Source organism: Scedosporium apiospermum, assembly GCF_000732125.1.
Source record: "Scedosporium apiospermum strain IHEM 14462 chromosome Unknown SEQ_SAPIO_0176, whole genome shotgun sequence".
Classification (NCBI taxonomy): Eukaryota; Fungi; Ascomycota; class Sordariomycetes; order Microascales; family Microascaceae; genus Scedosporium; species Scedosporium apiospermum.
In genome coordinates this window covers 824,777-841,515 of record NW_015971877.1, presented here as the reverse complement: position 1 = coordinate 841,515, position 16,739 = coordinate 824,777, and the positions used below count along the sequence as shown (strand labels likewise).

At 51.0% G+C, this 16,739-nt stretch overlaps 5 protein-coding genes across 5 annotated transcripts; 3 read left to right on the top strand and 2 right to left on the bottom strand.

Annotated features, from left to right (window-relative positions):
- Positions 1–1,807: 1,807 nt before the first annotated feature.
- On the top strand, positions 1,808–3,372 carry SAPIO_CDS10763 (uncharacterized protein; the record flags this gene model as incomplete). Its single annotated transcript, XM_016784306.1, has 4 exons — positions 1,808–1,864; positions 1,990–2,289; positions 2,401–2,828; positions 2,931–3,372. The coding sequence occupies 4 exons, from the start codon at positions 1,808–1,810 to the stop codon at positions 3,370–3,372; spliced, it is 1,227 nt and encodes a 408-aa protein (XP_016638535.1).
- Positions 3,373–4,782: 1,410 nt separating this feature from the next.
- Positions 4,783–5,885, top strand: SAPIO_CDS10762 (Dihydrodipicolinate synthase; the record flags this gene model as incomplete). Its single annotated transcript, XM_016784305.1, has 2 exons — positions 4,783–5,243; positions 5,351–5,885. The coding sequence occupies 2 exons, from the start codon at positions 4,783–4,785 to the stop codon at positions 5,883–5,885; spliced, it is 996 nt and encodes a 331-aa protein (XP_016638534.1).
- An 833-nt stretch (positions 5,886–6,718) lies between these two features.
- Positions 6,719–7,982, bottom strand: SAPIO_CDS10761 (Homoserine kinase; the record flags this gene model as incomplete). The annotated part of the gene is made up of 3 exons (XM_016784304.1): positions 6,719–7,069; positions 7,139–7,437; positions 7,544–7,982. The coding sequence occupies 3 exons, from the start codon at positions 7,980–7,982 to the stop codon at positions 6,719–6,721; spliced, it is 1,089 nt and encodes a 362-aa protein (XP_016638533.1).
- A 3,714-nt stretch (positions 7,983–11,696) lies between these two features.
- Positions 11,697–14,494, top strand: SAPIO_CDS10760 (Chitin synthase 3; the record flags this gene model as incomplete). Its single annotated transcript, XM_016784303.1, has 3 exons — positions 11,697–11,861; positions 11,930–13,713; positions 13,783–14,494. The coding sequence occupies 3 exons, from the start codon at positions 11,697–11,699 to the stop codon at positions 14,492–14,494; spliced, it is 2,661 nt and encodes an 886-aa protein (XP_016638532.1).
- A 948-nt stretch (positions 14,495–15,442) lies between these two features.
- On the bottom strand, positions 15,443–15,783 carry SAPIO_CDS10759 (uncharacterized protein; the record flags this gene model as incomplete). Its single annotated transcript, XM_016784301.1, has 2 exons — positions 15,443–15,541; positions 15,643–15,783. 2 exons carry the CDS (start codon positions 15,781–15,783, stop codon positions 15,443–15,445), a joined length of 240 nt encoding a protein of 79 aa, XP_016638531.1.
- Between the last annotated feature and the right edge of the window lie 956 nt (positions 15,784–16,739).

The window sequence follows — 16,739 nt, the reverse complement described above, 5'->3', positions numbered from 1 at the left end:
AGTCGCCTTGAGCACAGCTACGGCTGTCAAAGGGAGGTGGATGAAGTAGCAGCTGACTAAGGCAGCATGCAGACTTGGATGCAGTCATTGTCCCTGTGAGTAGAGCAAGAGCAGCCAACAGCGACTGGTGAACCTCAACCTCACTTCTTTTCCCTTCTGTACCCCAAAAAGCAAAACATACGCTCTCACTCTTATGCATCAGTGTAACCAGGATTTGCTATTCATTGAAACAGGAAACAATTAATATGATATGGATGGACGGGGTATTGTCGATGGTCGCAAAGGTCTCAAAGCCCTTGAGGGTAGCTTGATTGTCGGCACAGACCCGACCTCGGTGTCTCGTTGCCTTTCACGCCTAGCATCATCAGAGGGAGAATCGCTTCCGACAGCCGCAGGCTAGTTATATCGAGGACGAAATGCCTCCGTTTTTCTCTCCATTGCCAGAATTCCATTTCTCACCATACATCAATGGGCGGTGATGGGAGAAAGAAAGGAGTGATCGCTGATGAGTGGGAGCGCTCACTTACACCTTCTCCGACGACTCGAGGTGCAGTTAAGTCGGCAAACAAGAGGAAGGAGGTTCTCGGCCAGTTCGATATCGTCATGCCCTGGACGTCTTGACAGAAGAGCGGAGTTGACATGTGATTGATTCCATGTGGTTGATTACTGATCGAGCGATCAACAAAGAGTTACCATCTTGAAACTTCACAGCAACTAGTTTAAACCCTGGAGGGTTGTGTTGGAAATAACATTGAATTCTCCTGAGGATAAAGCTACTCGTAGGCACCCTGATTGGGAACCCGGGCCGTCGACGAGAGTTTAATTGATCAAACCAAAAGGGGGGCTTATGGGGACAATAGATGAACCAAATGAACATGACCTGATCAAGGGTTGAAAGTCTTCAGACGTTTTCGAGCTCTCGGATTGGCGGGCGTCCAGAAACCTGTTATCATCGACGTTTCTCCCGATTTACAGCAACATGGGTCTACACCACCTCCCTTAACGGCCTTTCTCTTTTTCCTTATCGAGTTTCTTCTCCCTTGCTACTCCCCACGCTAATTCCCTTGCCCAGAAATCTGAGTCGGGTCCTAGCCGTGATCCCAGAGGAATCAAGGCATACCACATCCATCGAAAAGGCTCTAATGTTCGTATTACATCAAAGATATTACTTATTACATACTCGAATTCTTGGCCAGGCCCTGCCAAGGCGAAATAAATGGAAAAAGGAAGAATCTTGAGCACGACGCCGTAGTGGTGACAGCAACGGTGGGTACAAGCCATATCGCCGATCTAGTCATCGCATCGCAGTCCCGTTCATTGTCGCGTAATTGACCAACAGTTTTGCAGCTTCACCCTCTCGGCCCCTCACTTGAACTGTCACCAAGCTTTAGGTCTTACCTAAAGCGTTCACCTCGTTGTTGCCCCTCGGTCCGGGGCAATCACCAAGTGGGATTTGTGCTCGCTACCTATCATCGAATTCCAACCAAAAGCTTGCTCCACCGGTTTCACTCGTCTTAAGACTGCATGTACCGAATCCGGTAACTGGGCACGCGTTATCTATAAATGCTACGTATCCCCGAGATCAAGTCGTCTTGTTGTTCTCTCCTCTTTGCTTCGATAATCCTATCGCTCTTGGCGGCCCCTCTTACACCCTCTCCCGTCTCAGCCCTCTCATCCCTCTGTCGTCCCCTCCCTCGCCACTTAGGAACACTCTCCCGGGGCAAGACATCGGTTCACCTATCCTTTCACCTACCCGTAGACTTACTCCAATAGTCCTCTGAACCGACGGCCAGCTTCCATCACCAACATGGACTACACTGGTGGAAAGCTAGAGGCGGATCACCTTTGCGTTCTGGTTCACGGTGTAAGCCATCACCACACCATCACATCATCTCTTCCCACCCTTCCCTTACCCCCTCTATGACAGCGATAGATACCCCTTTTTCTTTTCCATACCGAGCTGACTACTTATCAGAACTCTTGTGATAGCTATGGGGGAATCCGAGCCACATGAGAAATGTCGCCAAGGCCTTGCGAGCCAAGTTTCCTGCCGAGAAACTGTATCTCCTCATAGCCAAGAGCAACAGTGGGAGTTTCACCTCCGATGGTATTGAACTAGGGGGTGAGAGGGTATGCGCTGAAATCCAAGAGGAACTTCACGCAGTGAAGAGTAAAGGCGGAAATTTTACCAAGCTGAGTATCGTCGGTTATTCTCTTGGTGGTCTCGTGGCCCGGTATGCTCTTGGACTTTTATATGCTAAAGGGATCCTTGATGGGATTGAATGCATGGTGAGTTGATTTTGCTCTACACCATCATATGCTTTCTGAATCTCCTTGACTAAGCTGCCATCCTGTTCCTTCAATGAGATGGGCATTAGTGTCACTAACTTCCAGTACTAGAGCTTCACCACCTTCGTGACACCTCACCTTGGGGTCCGCACTCCTCTCAAGGGGTGGCACAACCATGTCTGGAATGTGGTAGGTGCCCGGACATTATCCATGTCTGGACGTCAACTCTTCATGGTGGACCAGTTTCGGGACACTGGGCGGCCGCTTCTTTCCGTCATGGCTGACCCAAAGTCGATCTTTATGAAAGGATTGGGCAAGTTCCGGAGGCACACGGCCTACGCCAATGTGGTTAACGACAAATCTTCCGTGTACTACACCACTGGTATCTCCAAGACCGATCCGTTTGCCGACATGGCCGCCGTTGATGTCAACTACCTTGATGGCTACGACGAGGTAATCATCGACCTCAGACGACCTATCACGCCCAGGCCTCAGATGAGGCCCCAGCTGACACTATCTACCACATCACTAGCAATTTTGTATACCGCCAAAAGGCTTCCATTTTCTATGCTCCAGGTAGGCATTGGCTTGCTAGGGGTCGTGGTCCATTTGCTATGCTCGATTTATTGGAACTTAACTAGCTCTTGGCGTATCAAGCGTCATGAGAAGGGGTTAACCGGCTTCCCGATTGAGGAATATCGCATGCCTTTGTGGATAATGGAAGCACGGGAGGAGGCGGAGCGGGCCTACGAAGCCTTGAATAACACCCATGAGAACGAGTATCTCGGTGGCAGTTCCGAGGATGAAGTGGATGATGAGGGAACGGACTTTGGGCCTGACGCCGAGGAGGTGATGTCTAAAGAGAGGTTGCTCTCCAAGCGAGCCGAGCCGACGCTTGCGCTATCACCCAGGCAGTTTACCATGATTGATTCTCTGGACAGTTTGGGTTGGAGGAGGTATCCTGTCTGGATTCGTAAAGACGATCACAGCCATGCCGCCATCATTGTCAGAGTAGACAAGCCCAGCGCAACAGAGGGTTGGGTTGTGCTCTCCCACTGGTTGAAGGAAGAGTTCCTCGTGTGATGACTTTTTTTTCTCTTTTTTCGCTTCGCCTCCTTGATTTTCCTTCTTGCATCTGTTACAAGATAGGCGTGTTGATATCCACAGGCTCCAGGAGCTTTCGTTAAGATGATTGAGCTAATATAAAGGGATGAGATCTGAATTTATACTTCCTCGAGACCGGGTACCTCTCTTCCCCGACTTGATTAGGCCACAGAAGCCGGATTTACGAGAAACCCGTAGATGCAAGATAACACGATATATACGAACTTGGTGTACCCACCCAATATCTAATGATCATAGATGTTGTGGTTGCACAACACAGAAACCGTTCCGCATTTCGAGGATAGAAATCGTAGGACTAGGTCTCGGGTGAGCTCAGGGCCTTTGAGGTTACGGTCGAGTTTCATTTGAAAGCTCAGTTCGTAATGACGCTGTTTATGTATGGAGATTTCATGGGTAGTTCAAATAGCGTGGTGCTATCTTCCAGCCATACGAACAAAAGATCTCATGCTTCGTCCAATACAATATTCAGCAGCATGATAGGCGTACAAGGTCCTTCTCTCCACTAACATCAGCGCGACCCATAAACGCTCCATCCTCCCACCATAACGAGATGCGAAGACGGAGGAGAGTCTAGACCACACTTCCCAATCAAGACTGCGGTCGACTTTGAACTTACCCCTCGAACAATGAAACCCTCCTAGATTACACCGCATCAGCAAGCCGTCCAATAGTACGGATACGATCGCAGTCAGGAAAGGCACTTGGGCACACCCCAATTCAGGACAGAATATGCAAGCTGCTTCGGCATTCTAGCCCAATGCCGCCGATAGGATCCCCGCGTACATATGCTTGTAAAATACAGAAAAGCTGGGAGCACCTCTTCTTGCGGCCCAACCTCACTTAACAGTTGCTTAGAACCAACTGCCACTCTCCATCGATCAAGTCAAGCCTAGGTTCTTGATGTTCTTGAGGGCAGCACTGAGGGGGTCGAAAAAGTTCCCCACTTCGTTTCTTCGCTCCTCTTTGGTTTCGCTATATGAATGCCCCGAAATGCCCGATCCGAATCACCGGAATTGGACCGAACCTATTCGGCTTCGTGGACCGGGGCCACTGGCGTTGTAGCACGTCAGACCCATTAGCTTCGCGCTTTCCCTTCCCCCTCCCCCCCGCGTTTAGTTTTCCCAAGGTTTATTGGGGTGATCGCCAGGTCGGAGAACGAGGGAGTGACGTCCACTTGAGGTAAAGAGGACGTTAAAAAGAGCATTGAAGTCTGGTGGTTCCTTTCGAAGCTATTTCTTCCGTTTCTCGGCTTCTTGAACCTTTCTCCCTGGTACTTCATATTTCATAGCTTTACACCTCAACATCAGATCATAACCCATTTATTCGTATCTTCTACCACCTAGTAATAGAATAACCCTTAAAACAATCATGGCCGAACCCAAGACACCCCCTCCCGCAGGCATCTACGTCCCCGCGCCAACCTTCTTCGCCTCCAAATCCGCCCAAGACTACAACCCCGTCTCCCCACCCCTCGACATCGACACACAAGTCGCCTACTCCATCTACCTCGCCAAAGCCGGCATCCGCGGCCTCGTCCTCCTCGGCAGCACGGGCGAAGCTGTGCACCTGCGCATCGCCGAGCGGGTGCGCGTCATCTCGGGCGTGCGGCAGGGTCTCGACGCCGCGGGGTTCACGGACTACCCCATCGTCGCGGGCACCGCGGCCCAGAACGTCGATGATGTCGTCGAGCAGCTGCAAGAGGCGAAGCAAGCTGGTGCGGGGTGGGGAATCGTGTTGGCGCCGGGGTATTTCGCGGGGTGTACTTCTCAGGAGGGGTTGGTGAGGTGGTATACGGCTGTTGCTGATCGGAGTCCCCTTGCCATTTTGATGTGAGTTTATACATCCCCCATGGGCAAGCAGGAAAAAAAAAAAAAAGAGTATAGAATCATGATTGAAATCTCGAACCAAGCTAAAATGAGGAATCGCTTCCAAATAGCTACCACTACCCCGCCGTTTCCAACAACGTCAAACTCGTCCCCTCCACCTACGCCACCCTCGCCCAACACCCCAACATCATCGGCTGCAAGCTCTCCCACGGCGACATATCCCACCACTGCCAAATCGCCTCCAACCCCTCCATCGACCACACGCGCTTCCTCACCTTCACGGGTCTCGGCCAGCAGCTGCTCCCCGTCATCGCCGTCGGAGGCGCCGGTGCCATCGACGGGTCCGCCGGCTTCTTCCCCCGCACCCTGGTGCGTCTCTACGAGCTTTCCAGGGAACCGCGGCCCTCGGACGAGCAGCTCGCCGAGAGGAGGAGGCTGCAGTTCAAGGTTAGTTCGGTGGAGGAGCTGGTTGTTGCGTATGGGACCGTGGGGATCAAGGAGGCTGTTAGTCGGTTGAGGGGGTTTGGAGATGTGGATGGGGCGAGGGCGCCTTTGGCCTTGGGGATTCCGGGGGAGAATACTTGGGAGGAGTGGAGGGAGATTGTTGATGCGGTGGAGGAGGAGGAGAAGAGGCTTGGTGGGTAGGAGAGGAAAGTTCACTGCCTCGGTGGAGGTTCCTTGATATGGTAAGTTTAGACAAGCATCGATCGGGAAACAAGTCCCACCCAGACACTCGGCTTGGTCTAGCACGAAGGTCCAATGATATTAAACTTGAAGTAGATAGTATTATTACGACAAAAAAAGAAAGGCCTAAAGCATATAAAAAAAAAGAATGAACATACAACATCAGGGATTCGCTGGTCGTCACCGACCCAACTACTAGTCTGACGCTCTGCAGCTTAACTAGGCGAGAGCGGACGGGATCGCGTGGTTTTTGCAGGCTCTGGTCGTATGTGACAGTTCTTACCCCTAATCTAGCTTATAAGCTCTTGGGCTGAGTCTCTGGTGACACCAAGCGGTAGAGGTTCTCGAGTTGAGCCCTCAATGCACATATACGTATCTCCACTGAGGTTGAGGCAGACTTATGACGAGAAAACCGCGGACAGAAAGCTAGTGAATATATGATTAAAATTCTTAGATATTTTCATCTATGGTAGTAATTTCGTATGGAAAATGTGATGCGGCGGCTCAGCCGCGTATCCTACTAGATGTGTAGATCTGCCGTCGTAGCTGTTTGCAAACGTTGATCTCGCCCACCCACGAGGAATTCAGAGGCCTCCGGCCAAAGGCTGGCAGGGACAGAAAGACCTCTATCCGATTTTCTTCTGTTTCTTTATTTTCCCGATCGATCGACTTACATCTGTGTTGATTTACATACAACTCACGTCGATTTCTCAGGGAGGAGGGTAAGTACAAGCCTGATGGTCTTGCTTGGTGACGATTATATTAACTCCTGGTATCATCTCTCATATGGTTAGTTACCTAATAACTTCGGTGCCCTTAGCAGGCTCGAGGATGCGCCATTGGCAGGCGAGATCCGGCTTAGAATTGGACTTCTTTAATATCGAGATGATCTTGTTGGCGATTTCCTCAAAGTTGCTCGTGGCGAGGGCGAGAATGGTGGGGCCCGCTCCCGATAGGCAGCAGCCGAGGAAGCCTGGTTGCGTGGAGGGAGACATTGAGCTGACGATCTCTCCGAGGCCGGGGATGAGGGTGCTTCGGTAGGGCTGGTGAATCCTGTCCTGCATCGCGAGGTAGATGAGTTCCGGGTCGGGTGGCGACTGGCCGAGGGCGACTGGGAGAAGGGCTATCCTTTGGAGGTTAAATGTCTTTATAGAGAGTTCGATTAGCTTGGCTGCGCGTGCATAAAGCAGATATTAGAAAGGGAAAACACATACGACATCGGCTCGAGAGTAATCCTTGGGAAGAACTGAGCGGGCATCGTGGGTGGCGACGAAAAAGTCGGGAATGATAGCTATCGCCTTGATCTCCTTGGCCCAGGGGAAGCTGATGCGATGGCCAATGCCGAACGGCGGCTCGGGAGGTCGCTTTCCAGTGTCAACACCTCCGGCCGGCTCTGGGAGGACCTCGCTGAGGGGGATCTCGACACGCGCGACATCCTTGGCACAGAGCGGCTTCAGATAGGTGCCGACGAAGCCACCGAATAGCGCAGCGCCGACATTGTCGGGGTGTCGCTCTGTTGCGACGCTTTTGTTAATGTTACTGCGACATACCGTAATGGGACATATGTAACTCATTGACGACGGAAAAAGGGTAACCCGCCGACAAACGAACACACATACCAATCATCAAGACAAAGTCAAATATCCTCTCGTTGTCAAGGTGATGGAGCCCGCCAACCTCCTTTCCCAGAATAGCACCCGCTACCACAGCAGCGCCCGAGCTTCCTAGGCCACGGCCGAGGGGAATTGGATTCTTGATGTGTACATGGGTCTCGACGGGGAAGGCGCGCTGGTCGTGGCACCTAAGCACGTAGAGGGCAACGCGGGTGATGAGATTGCTCGAGGGGTCGAGCGAGATGTCCCCGGAGTTCTCACCCTCGCCCTCGTACGTTATGCGGCAGTTGAGAGGGTATTCGGACTTGGTCTTGGAGCGGTCAATGGTGACGGTGAGTTCGAGGTAGATGGAGAGGGCGAGGCCGATGACGTCGAAGCCGGGGCCAATGTTGGCGGAGGAGCAGGGCGTCCTAATGGTGAAGGACTCGGACTTTTTTTGTGCCATTTTTTTTTTTTTTCCTGGAAGACTATGATGACTTGCTAGATTGGAACAATGGGCGCGGGGAAGGATGCAGGCGAGGGTGATTGAATTGCGAGATCGAAGGAGTAAAGTGCTAAGGGAAAATTTCAAGACGGCGCTTCCCTGAAGACCGAGACCGGAGATAGGCCGGAGACCAAAGAATACTTTGGGGGCGGTTTATTGCCGGTTTACATTGGAGGAAGTGTAAGTGGCGGGTTTGCCCTGCTGGAACCCCTCCTTCCCCGGGGTCACCCCACCAAGAGATTTTGCGGTCTTGGTACGAGTCAGAGATGTCATTGATCAATGTGTTATCAGCAGGGACTGGCTATCGAGGGATGTCCGGGAGGGAACTTGATTTTCCGTTGAGCAATGTGTTGATGCCCGAGCAATTGAGAGATCCAATTGAATATCTCACATGCGCTACGGGTAGAAGAGGCATCAATTGATTTGATATCAACACCTCTGCGCGCGACGAAATTCTACAGCTGTGCTCTAGAACGTGAAATCGAGGATTCGAGAATTTTTCGTCCACCAACTTACTTTCTTTCGTCTCCACAGGTACCGATTCTAGCCATGACGTCCCTTCAGGGTTCAGCGCGAATCGGTGGCGGAGGGGAAAGTTCTAGTGTGCACGAGTTAACCAAGACTTTTTAGAGTTTTGAGTCACACCCACTCCAACTTGACATCTCTGCGTTGGGCATTTTGATCAGTAAACAAAATGGGATGATGGAAGATAGACTAGAACGCGGGGTCACTGCAGAGTTGATGCAGTCTTCAGGGCTTGGAAGATTTGGCATGCCGTCACAAGCCGACATCTGATCTGGGCCCAGCCCCAGACAAGCCACGATCATGGTCACAGCCGAGGAAGACTGTGGCATGGGGAAGTCAAGTCGAATCAGACTTAGTTCCAAATCTGACAGTTCCGCATGCGCCATGAAGCCTTGGCTTACGGTCGGCTGAAAAGCCCAAGAATGCAGCTTTCTCAGCCGTCCATCAACTAATGATGCTTCGAGAATGGCAGCCATGACTGAAGTACTCGGTAGGGGTAGTCAGGGAAGGCCTCGTATCCGCGAAGTTCGAAGTCGTCCTTCCCATGTTCTATGATGAGCATGACAGATGCTTAAGAGATGGTTTTGGAACATCGCTGGAACCCGGCTTGCATCATGGCGGCGAGGGTAGGCATTGACATTGGCTTAGCTAGCCGTGGTTGTCGGCCAGAAGAGGCATGCCCTGCATTAAGTCTCCTGGTTGATCTTCCTCGGAAGAGGCACGGCGGATCCTCCACCTCTAGGCTCTGAGGCAGTTTAGAGTATTTCCATATAAAAAACTGCAAATAAGCTTGGTCTCTCAAAGCTCCGTTCGCACGTCTTAGTAATAATAAGTGCCCTTCTTGTTCCGAACAGACGGTGAAATGTGGAAACGTCACAGGGATATTTGCGTCTGCGTAATTCAGGGGCAGTGCAGCCCTGATTCCCTGGTCGCAATGTGAACCCAAAATTGACGCGCTGGAGACTTCCAAGGATGGACTTGTGGGGTGGTGGCCAATCATATCGCCTGAAAGGGTCTGAGCGAAAAAGGCAAAGCCCCGAGGTGGCGCTCTCCTTCAGATCCAAGCCTCGACTTGAGAGATCAATTGATGGAGACTTCATCCCAAGATGGTAACTGCTCACTTTATTTGGAGGCCAACTTCCGGAGTCTGAACTTACCAAGTGTACTTTTAATATTTGAAGGATTGGGAGGTTGGCTCGATTCACATGGTGACATGAATCCGGCAGGCTGCTTCTTCGTACTTTCGTACAACAGGTCGATGGCGAAGCATTTCACTTTCCAGCATTGTGAGTGGGCAGTCGCTGAGCAGATCCTCCCAGTAAAATGAGCCTTGTTCCTTTGCGAATTACGACGCAAATGACGGCAGGGCATTTGCTTGCCGGTTTGCCGTTACGCTAAGAACCCGGCACGATCAACTGCCCAAGAGCCGTTTGGGCCACACATTGATGATTGATCCACCAAATCCCCGGCTTGAGTCTCATTACTGAAGTCTCTCCCTTCAACAGTGGCTCTTCCCCACGTTCCCAGCCGTCCACCCACCAACCAGTCTGAAAAAGGGGCTGCGCTGGTAAAGTTTAACTGCGATCCCAAAATAGATGCAATAAAGAACTTTGACGGCTCGCAACGACCGAAACAGTGCTCAGCGAGGCGTCCTCTAGTCCGCTGCTCTAATATATTGGGCAAAAACTGAAGCGGCTGAATGCGCTAGCTGGTCGTCTGCTTGCATTCAGTTTATCATGAAGGGTGTTGGTGAGTTTAGCTCGTGGACTGTCCGGGAGCGGGTTCTAGTCCCGCGCCGAGAGATTCTTCTTGTGACATGACGAGTTCAAAACCTGTCCGCGAACGCAATTTGAGAAGTGCAACATCGTTGATAATTAGGACAGAGAGCGGCCAAGCTAGTGTAATATTAAGAATTCCCATTTCAAGTCACTTCAACCAGCAAGTTGCACATTTGGGACATTCTGCGCCTTCCTAGCCGAATCTGAAACGCACCTTCCAAGTTCCCCCCCGCCCCCTTATTTCTTGAATTGCGTCCACCCTGGTCCTTTTGGTCCTTCTGCCAAGAAGGTGCGACCCGTGCTGTTGTTTCTTGAGGCTGCCTCCTTCCCTCCAGACTTGGACTGCCAATTATTTTGCATTCTTTCGAAGTTCCAGTTTTGCTCCGGTCCTGTATTAATTTTCTTGAAACCAAGGAGAGGCGTCTGTCTTTTTTTCTTTCGGCGATATTCACCTTTTCTCGTGAGACTCCTTTCGAATACATCACCTCTGTGGAGCACTGTCGACCCAGAACCTCGCCCAGCACCAGTCTCTACTACGGAGTAGAAGTTGACGAGCGTTGTTTCTCTTGTCCATTGCCACGCCACACTAGATTTCACCAACGTCGCATGATTCTGTATTGTTTGTCGGCACTCTGATCGAAGCTGCTGCAACTTCGTACTGCACGGAGAGGGAACCCAACCCTCGTGACACCCGAACACGACGAAGCGGCATAGGCCCTTCCCTGAATTTGCCCCCACTACCCATCGACAACCCTGCGAGCGATCACGTCCAATCCATGAAGGCAAGCCGAGCTTGACGTCCAGTCGCATTCTACCACACTTCCAAACACTTGGCCACCCGATCGTTTTAGACTCCTGTTATTGCTGCCGGAACAATGTCGTCCAGGTATAATCGCTTAGGCAAGTAGCCATACTCTCTCCCCTTCTACCCTACCCGCCTTCTTTATGCTTCGCATTCTGCCGCAATCCTCCCTCCGCGATCTTCGTCTCGCCTTCCCGCCTGTCGCCTTTCCACCATCGCTTCCTCTCTTTGCTGCGCATACCTAGAAGAAGTGCAAATCGCCCTCTTTTCTCCTTTCGTAGCACGAATCTCGGTCGGCGCCTCAACTCTCTCTTGAGCTGCCCAATCTTTCCCAGCATTCCTCTCGTCGTGGCCGTATCTTGGACGGACTACGTACATTTACGTGGCGCAGTCGAAGACGAAACGAGCCCACTCCTTCTATAACTCCATGCACGACACCCTTCACAACTGATACGATCTATCGCCCTTCTCGATTCTACTTCGCCGAAAAGATAGATTGCGGTGGTCGCAAAATCAAGACGTCGGAGACCCATTCTAACATTCTTGACACTTCACTTAGACGATTATCCCATGGATAATCGGGTACACAGGACCCCGTCGCCGGGGCACCCGCTCCAACACGGCTATCAGCTTGACGACAATCCCTACGATGACCGCCATGCGACACATCTGCAGATGCCCTCCGGACCTACCCGCTATCACAGCCCAAGCGACAACTTACAATTGAACGCTGCTGTAAGTCTACGCCTCGGGAAAGCTCTTTCCTGTTCTCGGTTTCCCATTTACTAAAACCTATACGACAGCACTCGGTCGATAACCTCAGCAACACGTACGATCGAAACTACCAAGGACAGGGAGGAGACTATAGTGTCAACCCTGAACAACACCATGACGGCTACTACAACCAGCCGTACGAACCCCACCCTAATGACGGTTACGATTATGACGACAACCGGCCGATGCTTGGACACCAAGATTCCATGAGCGAAGCTTACCGAGATCCTATTGATTACCACTCACCTCAAGCGCAGCAGCAGCAACAACAGCAACAGGGTGGTCTTGGAATTAAGCGATGGAAAACGGTGAAGCAGGTGCTGCTATACCGCGGTAACCTCGTCCTCGATTGTCCCGTGCCCCCCAAGCTTCTCAACCAACTTCCCCATGGCGAGCGCGACGAGTTCACTCACATGCGATACACCGCTGCCACCTGTGACCCTGGCGAATTCTACGAAAGCAACTTTACGCTGCGCCAAAAGCTTTTTAGCAAGCCACGACCGACCGAGCTCTTCATCGTTGTCACCATGTATAACGAGGACGAGATTCTGTTTGCGAGAACTATGATTGGTGTTCTGAAGAACGTCGAGTACATGTGCAACCGGACCAACAGCAAGACTTGGGGCAAAGACGCTTGGAAAAAGATCGTGGTTTGTGTTGTGAGTGACGGTCGTGCGAAAATCAACCCCAGGACGCGGGCACTCCTTGCTGGTATGGGCGTGTACCAGGAGGGTATTGCCAAGCAACAGGTGAACGGGAAGGACGTAACGGCGCACATTTACGAATATACGACCCAGGTGGGCATGCAGATCAAGAACGACACTGTCCAGCTTATTCCTAAGCAGCAGCCCGTTCAGATCCTCTTCTGCCTCAAGGAGAAGAACCAGAAGAAGATCAATTCCCATAGGTGGTTCTTCCAGGCCTTCGGCAGAGTTCTAGACCCCAACATCTGCGTTCTCATTGATGCCGGTACCAAGCCTGGTGGCCGGTCTATCTACGATCTGTGGAGGGCGTTTGACCTCGAGCCCATGTGCGCCGGTGCATGTGGTGAAATTAAGGCCATGTTGGGAACTGGTGGAAAGAATCTACTCAACCCTCTGGTTGCGACGCAGAATTTCGAGTACAAGATGAGCAACATCCTCGACAAGCCTCTCGAATCCGCCTTTGGTTTTATTTCTGTGCTGCCCGGTGCTTTCTCCGCTTACCGATACGTTGCGCTCCAAAACGACAAGAATGGCCAAGGACCCCTGGAAAAGTACTTTGCCGGCGAGACCCTTCATGGTGCTGGCGCCGGTATCTTCACAGCCAACATGTATCTAGCAGAAGATCGTATTCTTTGTTTCGAGCTTGTCACCAAGCGCAACTGCCACTGGATCCTGCAATACGTCAAGTCCGCCACTGGTGAGACTGACGTTCCCGACACGGTCCAGGAGTTGATTCTGCAACGACGTCGTTGGCTGAACGGTTCTTTCTTCGCGGCTATCTACGCCATCGCCCATTTCCACCAGTTCTTCCGGTCTGATCATTCCATCTTCCGCAAACTCATGTTCTTCATCGAATTCGTCTTCAATACCATTAATATGATCTTCGCCTGGTTCGGTCTCGGTAACTTCTTCCTTGTCTTTAAGATTCTCACGACGAGTTTGGCCGACGACAAACTACTCGGGCAAGTGGGCAATATTCTGGGGATTGTTTTCGCCTGGCTGTACGGAATCTCTCTCATGACTTGTTTCGTTCTCTCTATGGGTAATCGTCCCGCAGGATCTGGCAAGTTTTACGGTATTATGGTTTATTTCTGGGCCATCATCATGGTGTAAGTGATCGTTGCTCCTCAAGGAAAAAAAAATAGCCAAATGCTGTCGGTGCTAACCCCTTAATGCAGGTACCTGATGTTTGCTGCCATCTTCATCTCAGTCGATGCAATTCGCAGAGACGTTAATGACGAAAACGGCTTCAGTCCTGAGGATTTACTGAAGAACCCGGTCTTTTACAACTTGATCATCTCCGTGACCGCCACGTACGGAATCTGGTTCATAGCTTCTCTTCTCATGTTCGACCCCTGGCACATGGTTACTTCCCTGATTCAGTACGTTTTGCTCACGCCTACATACGTCAACGTCCTCAACGTCTACGCCTTCTGCAACACCCACGACGTCTCGTGGGGTACCAAGGGTGACGACAAGGCCGAGGCATTACCCTCAGTTTCCACCAAGGATGGCACCGGTAAGACGGACCTGCCTGACGAGGGCGATCTCGACGCGCAGTACATGAAGGAATTGGCCGTGTTCCGCGAAAAGCCCAAGGTCGAGAAGAAGGCGCCCACCCCGGCGCAGCTGGAAGAGAAGCAGATGGACTACTACCGTGCCATTCGATCGATAACGGTGCTTGGATGGATGATTTCCAACTTCGCCCTTATCGCCGCTGTGCTCTCGGCGGCCGGACTGGACCACATCGTCCCCGGCAGTGACTCGGACGAGGATCAGCGGGTGAATATTTACATGAGCGTCGTCTTGTGGAGCGTTGCGGGTCTCAGCGCTTTCAAGTTCATCGGCGCCATGTGGTTCCTTGTTGTTAGGATGTTCCGAGGTGTATAAAACAGCTGCTTAGACGAGAGGAACTCGTAATGATTTGAGAGCCTCCTGCTGCTACCACCCCCATCGACAGTGCTGATGGGCCTCTTTTATTTCCTCTCCTCTTTTCTTTATTACTTCCACTTCTTTGTCGGGCGATGCGCATAAGCGTGTCTTGGCGGAAACAGATCTGAGCATCGAGCATCGTCCCAAGCCTATTCATTTGTGGTTTTATCCATTTCCTGTCCTCAATACCCTTGATGAAATGTAAGGTCGCCTCATGTTTGTGTGTTTCTTTTTTTTTTCTTATTCCTTTTCATGTCCTTCCTCTTATGTATCTAGAATCTTGTTGGATGCGCCCATTGCGTCGTCATTTTCATGTCTTTTGATGTTTTTACTATTAATGGCCATGATTAAAACAAACCTTCTTCTCCTGCCTCGGGCATATAAAATAGCGAAGTTAAAGTCAGTAGATGAAGGGAACCGGACAAGTGCATGATGGGAATATGCAACCGGATTCGAAGATTTTTATTTCAAACTGTAAACCATCACCATCCAACGTCTAGGATGCATCCCAGTAGAGCGTAGAGCATCGAGTCCGGATCAGCGATGTCATTTTTTCTTTTTAAAAATTACAATAGGGGTGGCCCGGGAGATTATCGTTCTGTTTCGCATCTTCATGCTGAATCTAGAAGAGTGACAACTTCACGGTGTATGACAATCGTTCCATAACCATGACCGACGGCCCAGTGTTTTGGAGAGATAGGAGTAGGCAACCGTTTTATATATTTCATTAATCCCTAGCAATACCGGCTTCGAATGCGAATATGGGATCCCGCCATCTCGTCCGACGGAGATTCATCTAATTTGATACAGTTTCTATCGTACAAGTCGTATTTTATCGAGGCAACACATGAAATCAAGGCTTTCTTCTCGCGCGAGGATTTATTGCCTATCGATTCGTTAGCAAGTCTATAGCTCCCTGGCACAGGCTGGTTGTTTCTGGATAGGTGAGGCATACGGAGGAAGGAGGAGTTCGGCCCAGGAGCTCGAGAGGACAGCAACGGCAGCCTATAAATGGCGTCTGTTAGCGCACGAAAACCGATGGTCTTGGACTGATTCATCCAAATAGGCGACAGTGGCCATGGAGAAGGAGGGGGATAAAAACTTACGCCGAACGCGAGAATGCTGCGGACGACAGAGGCGTTCTCGGAGGAGGTCAGGGTGCTGTAGGTGCTGCTGAGGAAGCCCTTGGACTGGGGACCGGGGCCGCCGGCGCGCTGGACGACGATGCGCTGCTGCTTGGGAGGCATGTTGGACTATATTAGATGGAGTGGCTGGATGCGCGTGTAAAGGGGGGCAGTCTTCTTTGGGGTTCCGAGTTTGTCGGTAAGGATGCCGTCGAGATGGTTGGGTTGAGCGAAACTTGCAGATCAAGAAAAATCGAAAAAAAGTTAGTAGGCTGTAACGGAGAATTCCGTCATAGCTTCAAATTGGTAATTGGACACTCTTTTTTCTAGGAAAGAGTACCAAGTACCTTGTATATCCGTCGTTTAGCCGAGATTTCCATTTGGAATGCGAAAGAATGACGAATGACGGCAGGCAAAGCCTTCGAAAGCAAGGAAACGCGGGGTGCCCCGTAACTCTGGGCAGGCGCTTCCAAAAGCCGCTGAAAGGCTCGCCACTGATCTCACCACTTTACTTGAGCACTGCCCTCCACGGGTCAACTGATCTTGTCACGCCGCGGCAGGTGCGGTGCGGGTTTATGAGTCGAGTTCATTGTTGGAACTTGAAGTGACAAAAGTAAGGAGTAAATGCATTTACTCATTCTTTTGCTTGACTTTTAGCTAGTAAACTAGATAGACCTAGTGTCCAATTGATCTTCTCCGTTCTCTGCTATAATGATAAATATATGCCTCCCTCGCCTCGCACTCCTGCGATGAATTTGCCCTGCATCTCTGACCCACTCGACACGACACTCGACACTCGATGTACCTCTCACAAGCTTCCCAAGACGAATTATATCCATCCTCGACACAACTACCATAACCAAACTTGTTCAACATACTGCTCACTACCTCTACTGATACAAACCTAAGCTCTTATATCCATCTACACATACCATTGAATATTGCCCTACCCTTTACTTTCGTCAAAGGTCACCATCCACTTTTGACACCTTGAATAATCACTACCACCTTGTGGATACCTTCTCCCCATTGAGCTCCCCAGCTCGTACACAAGTACTCTCTCTACATTACACTCTTCC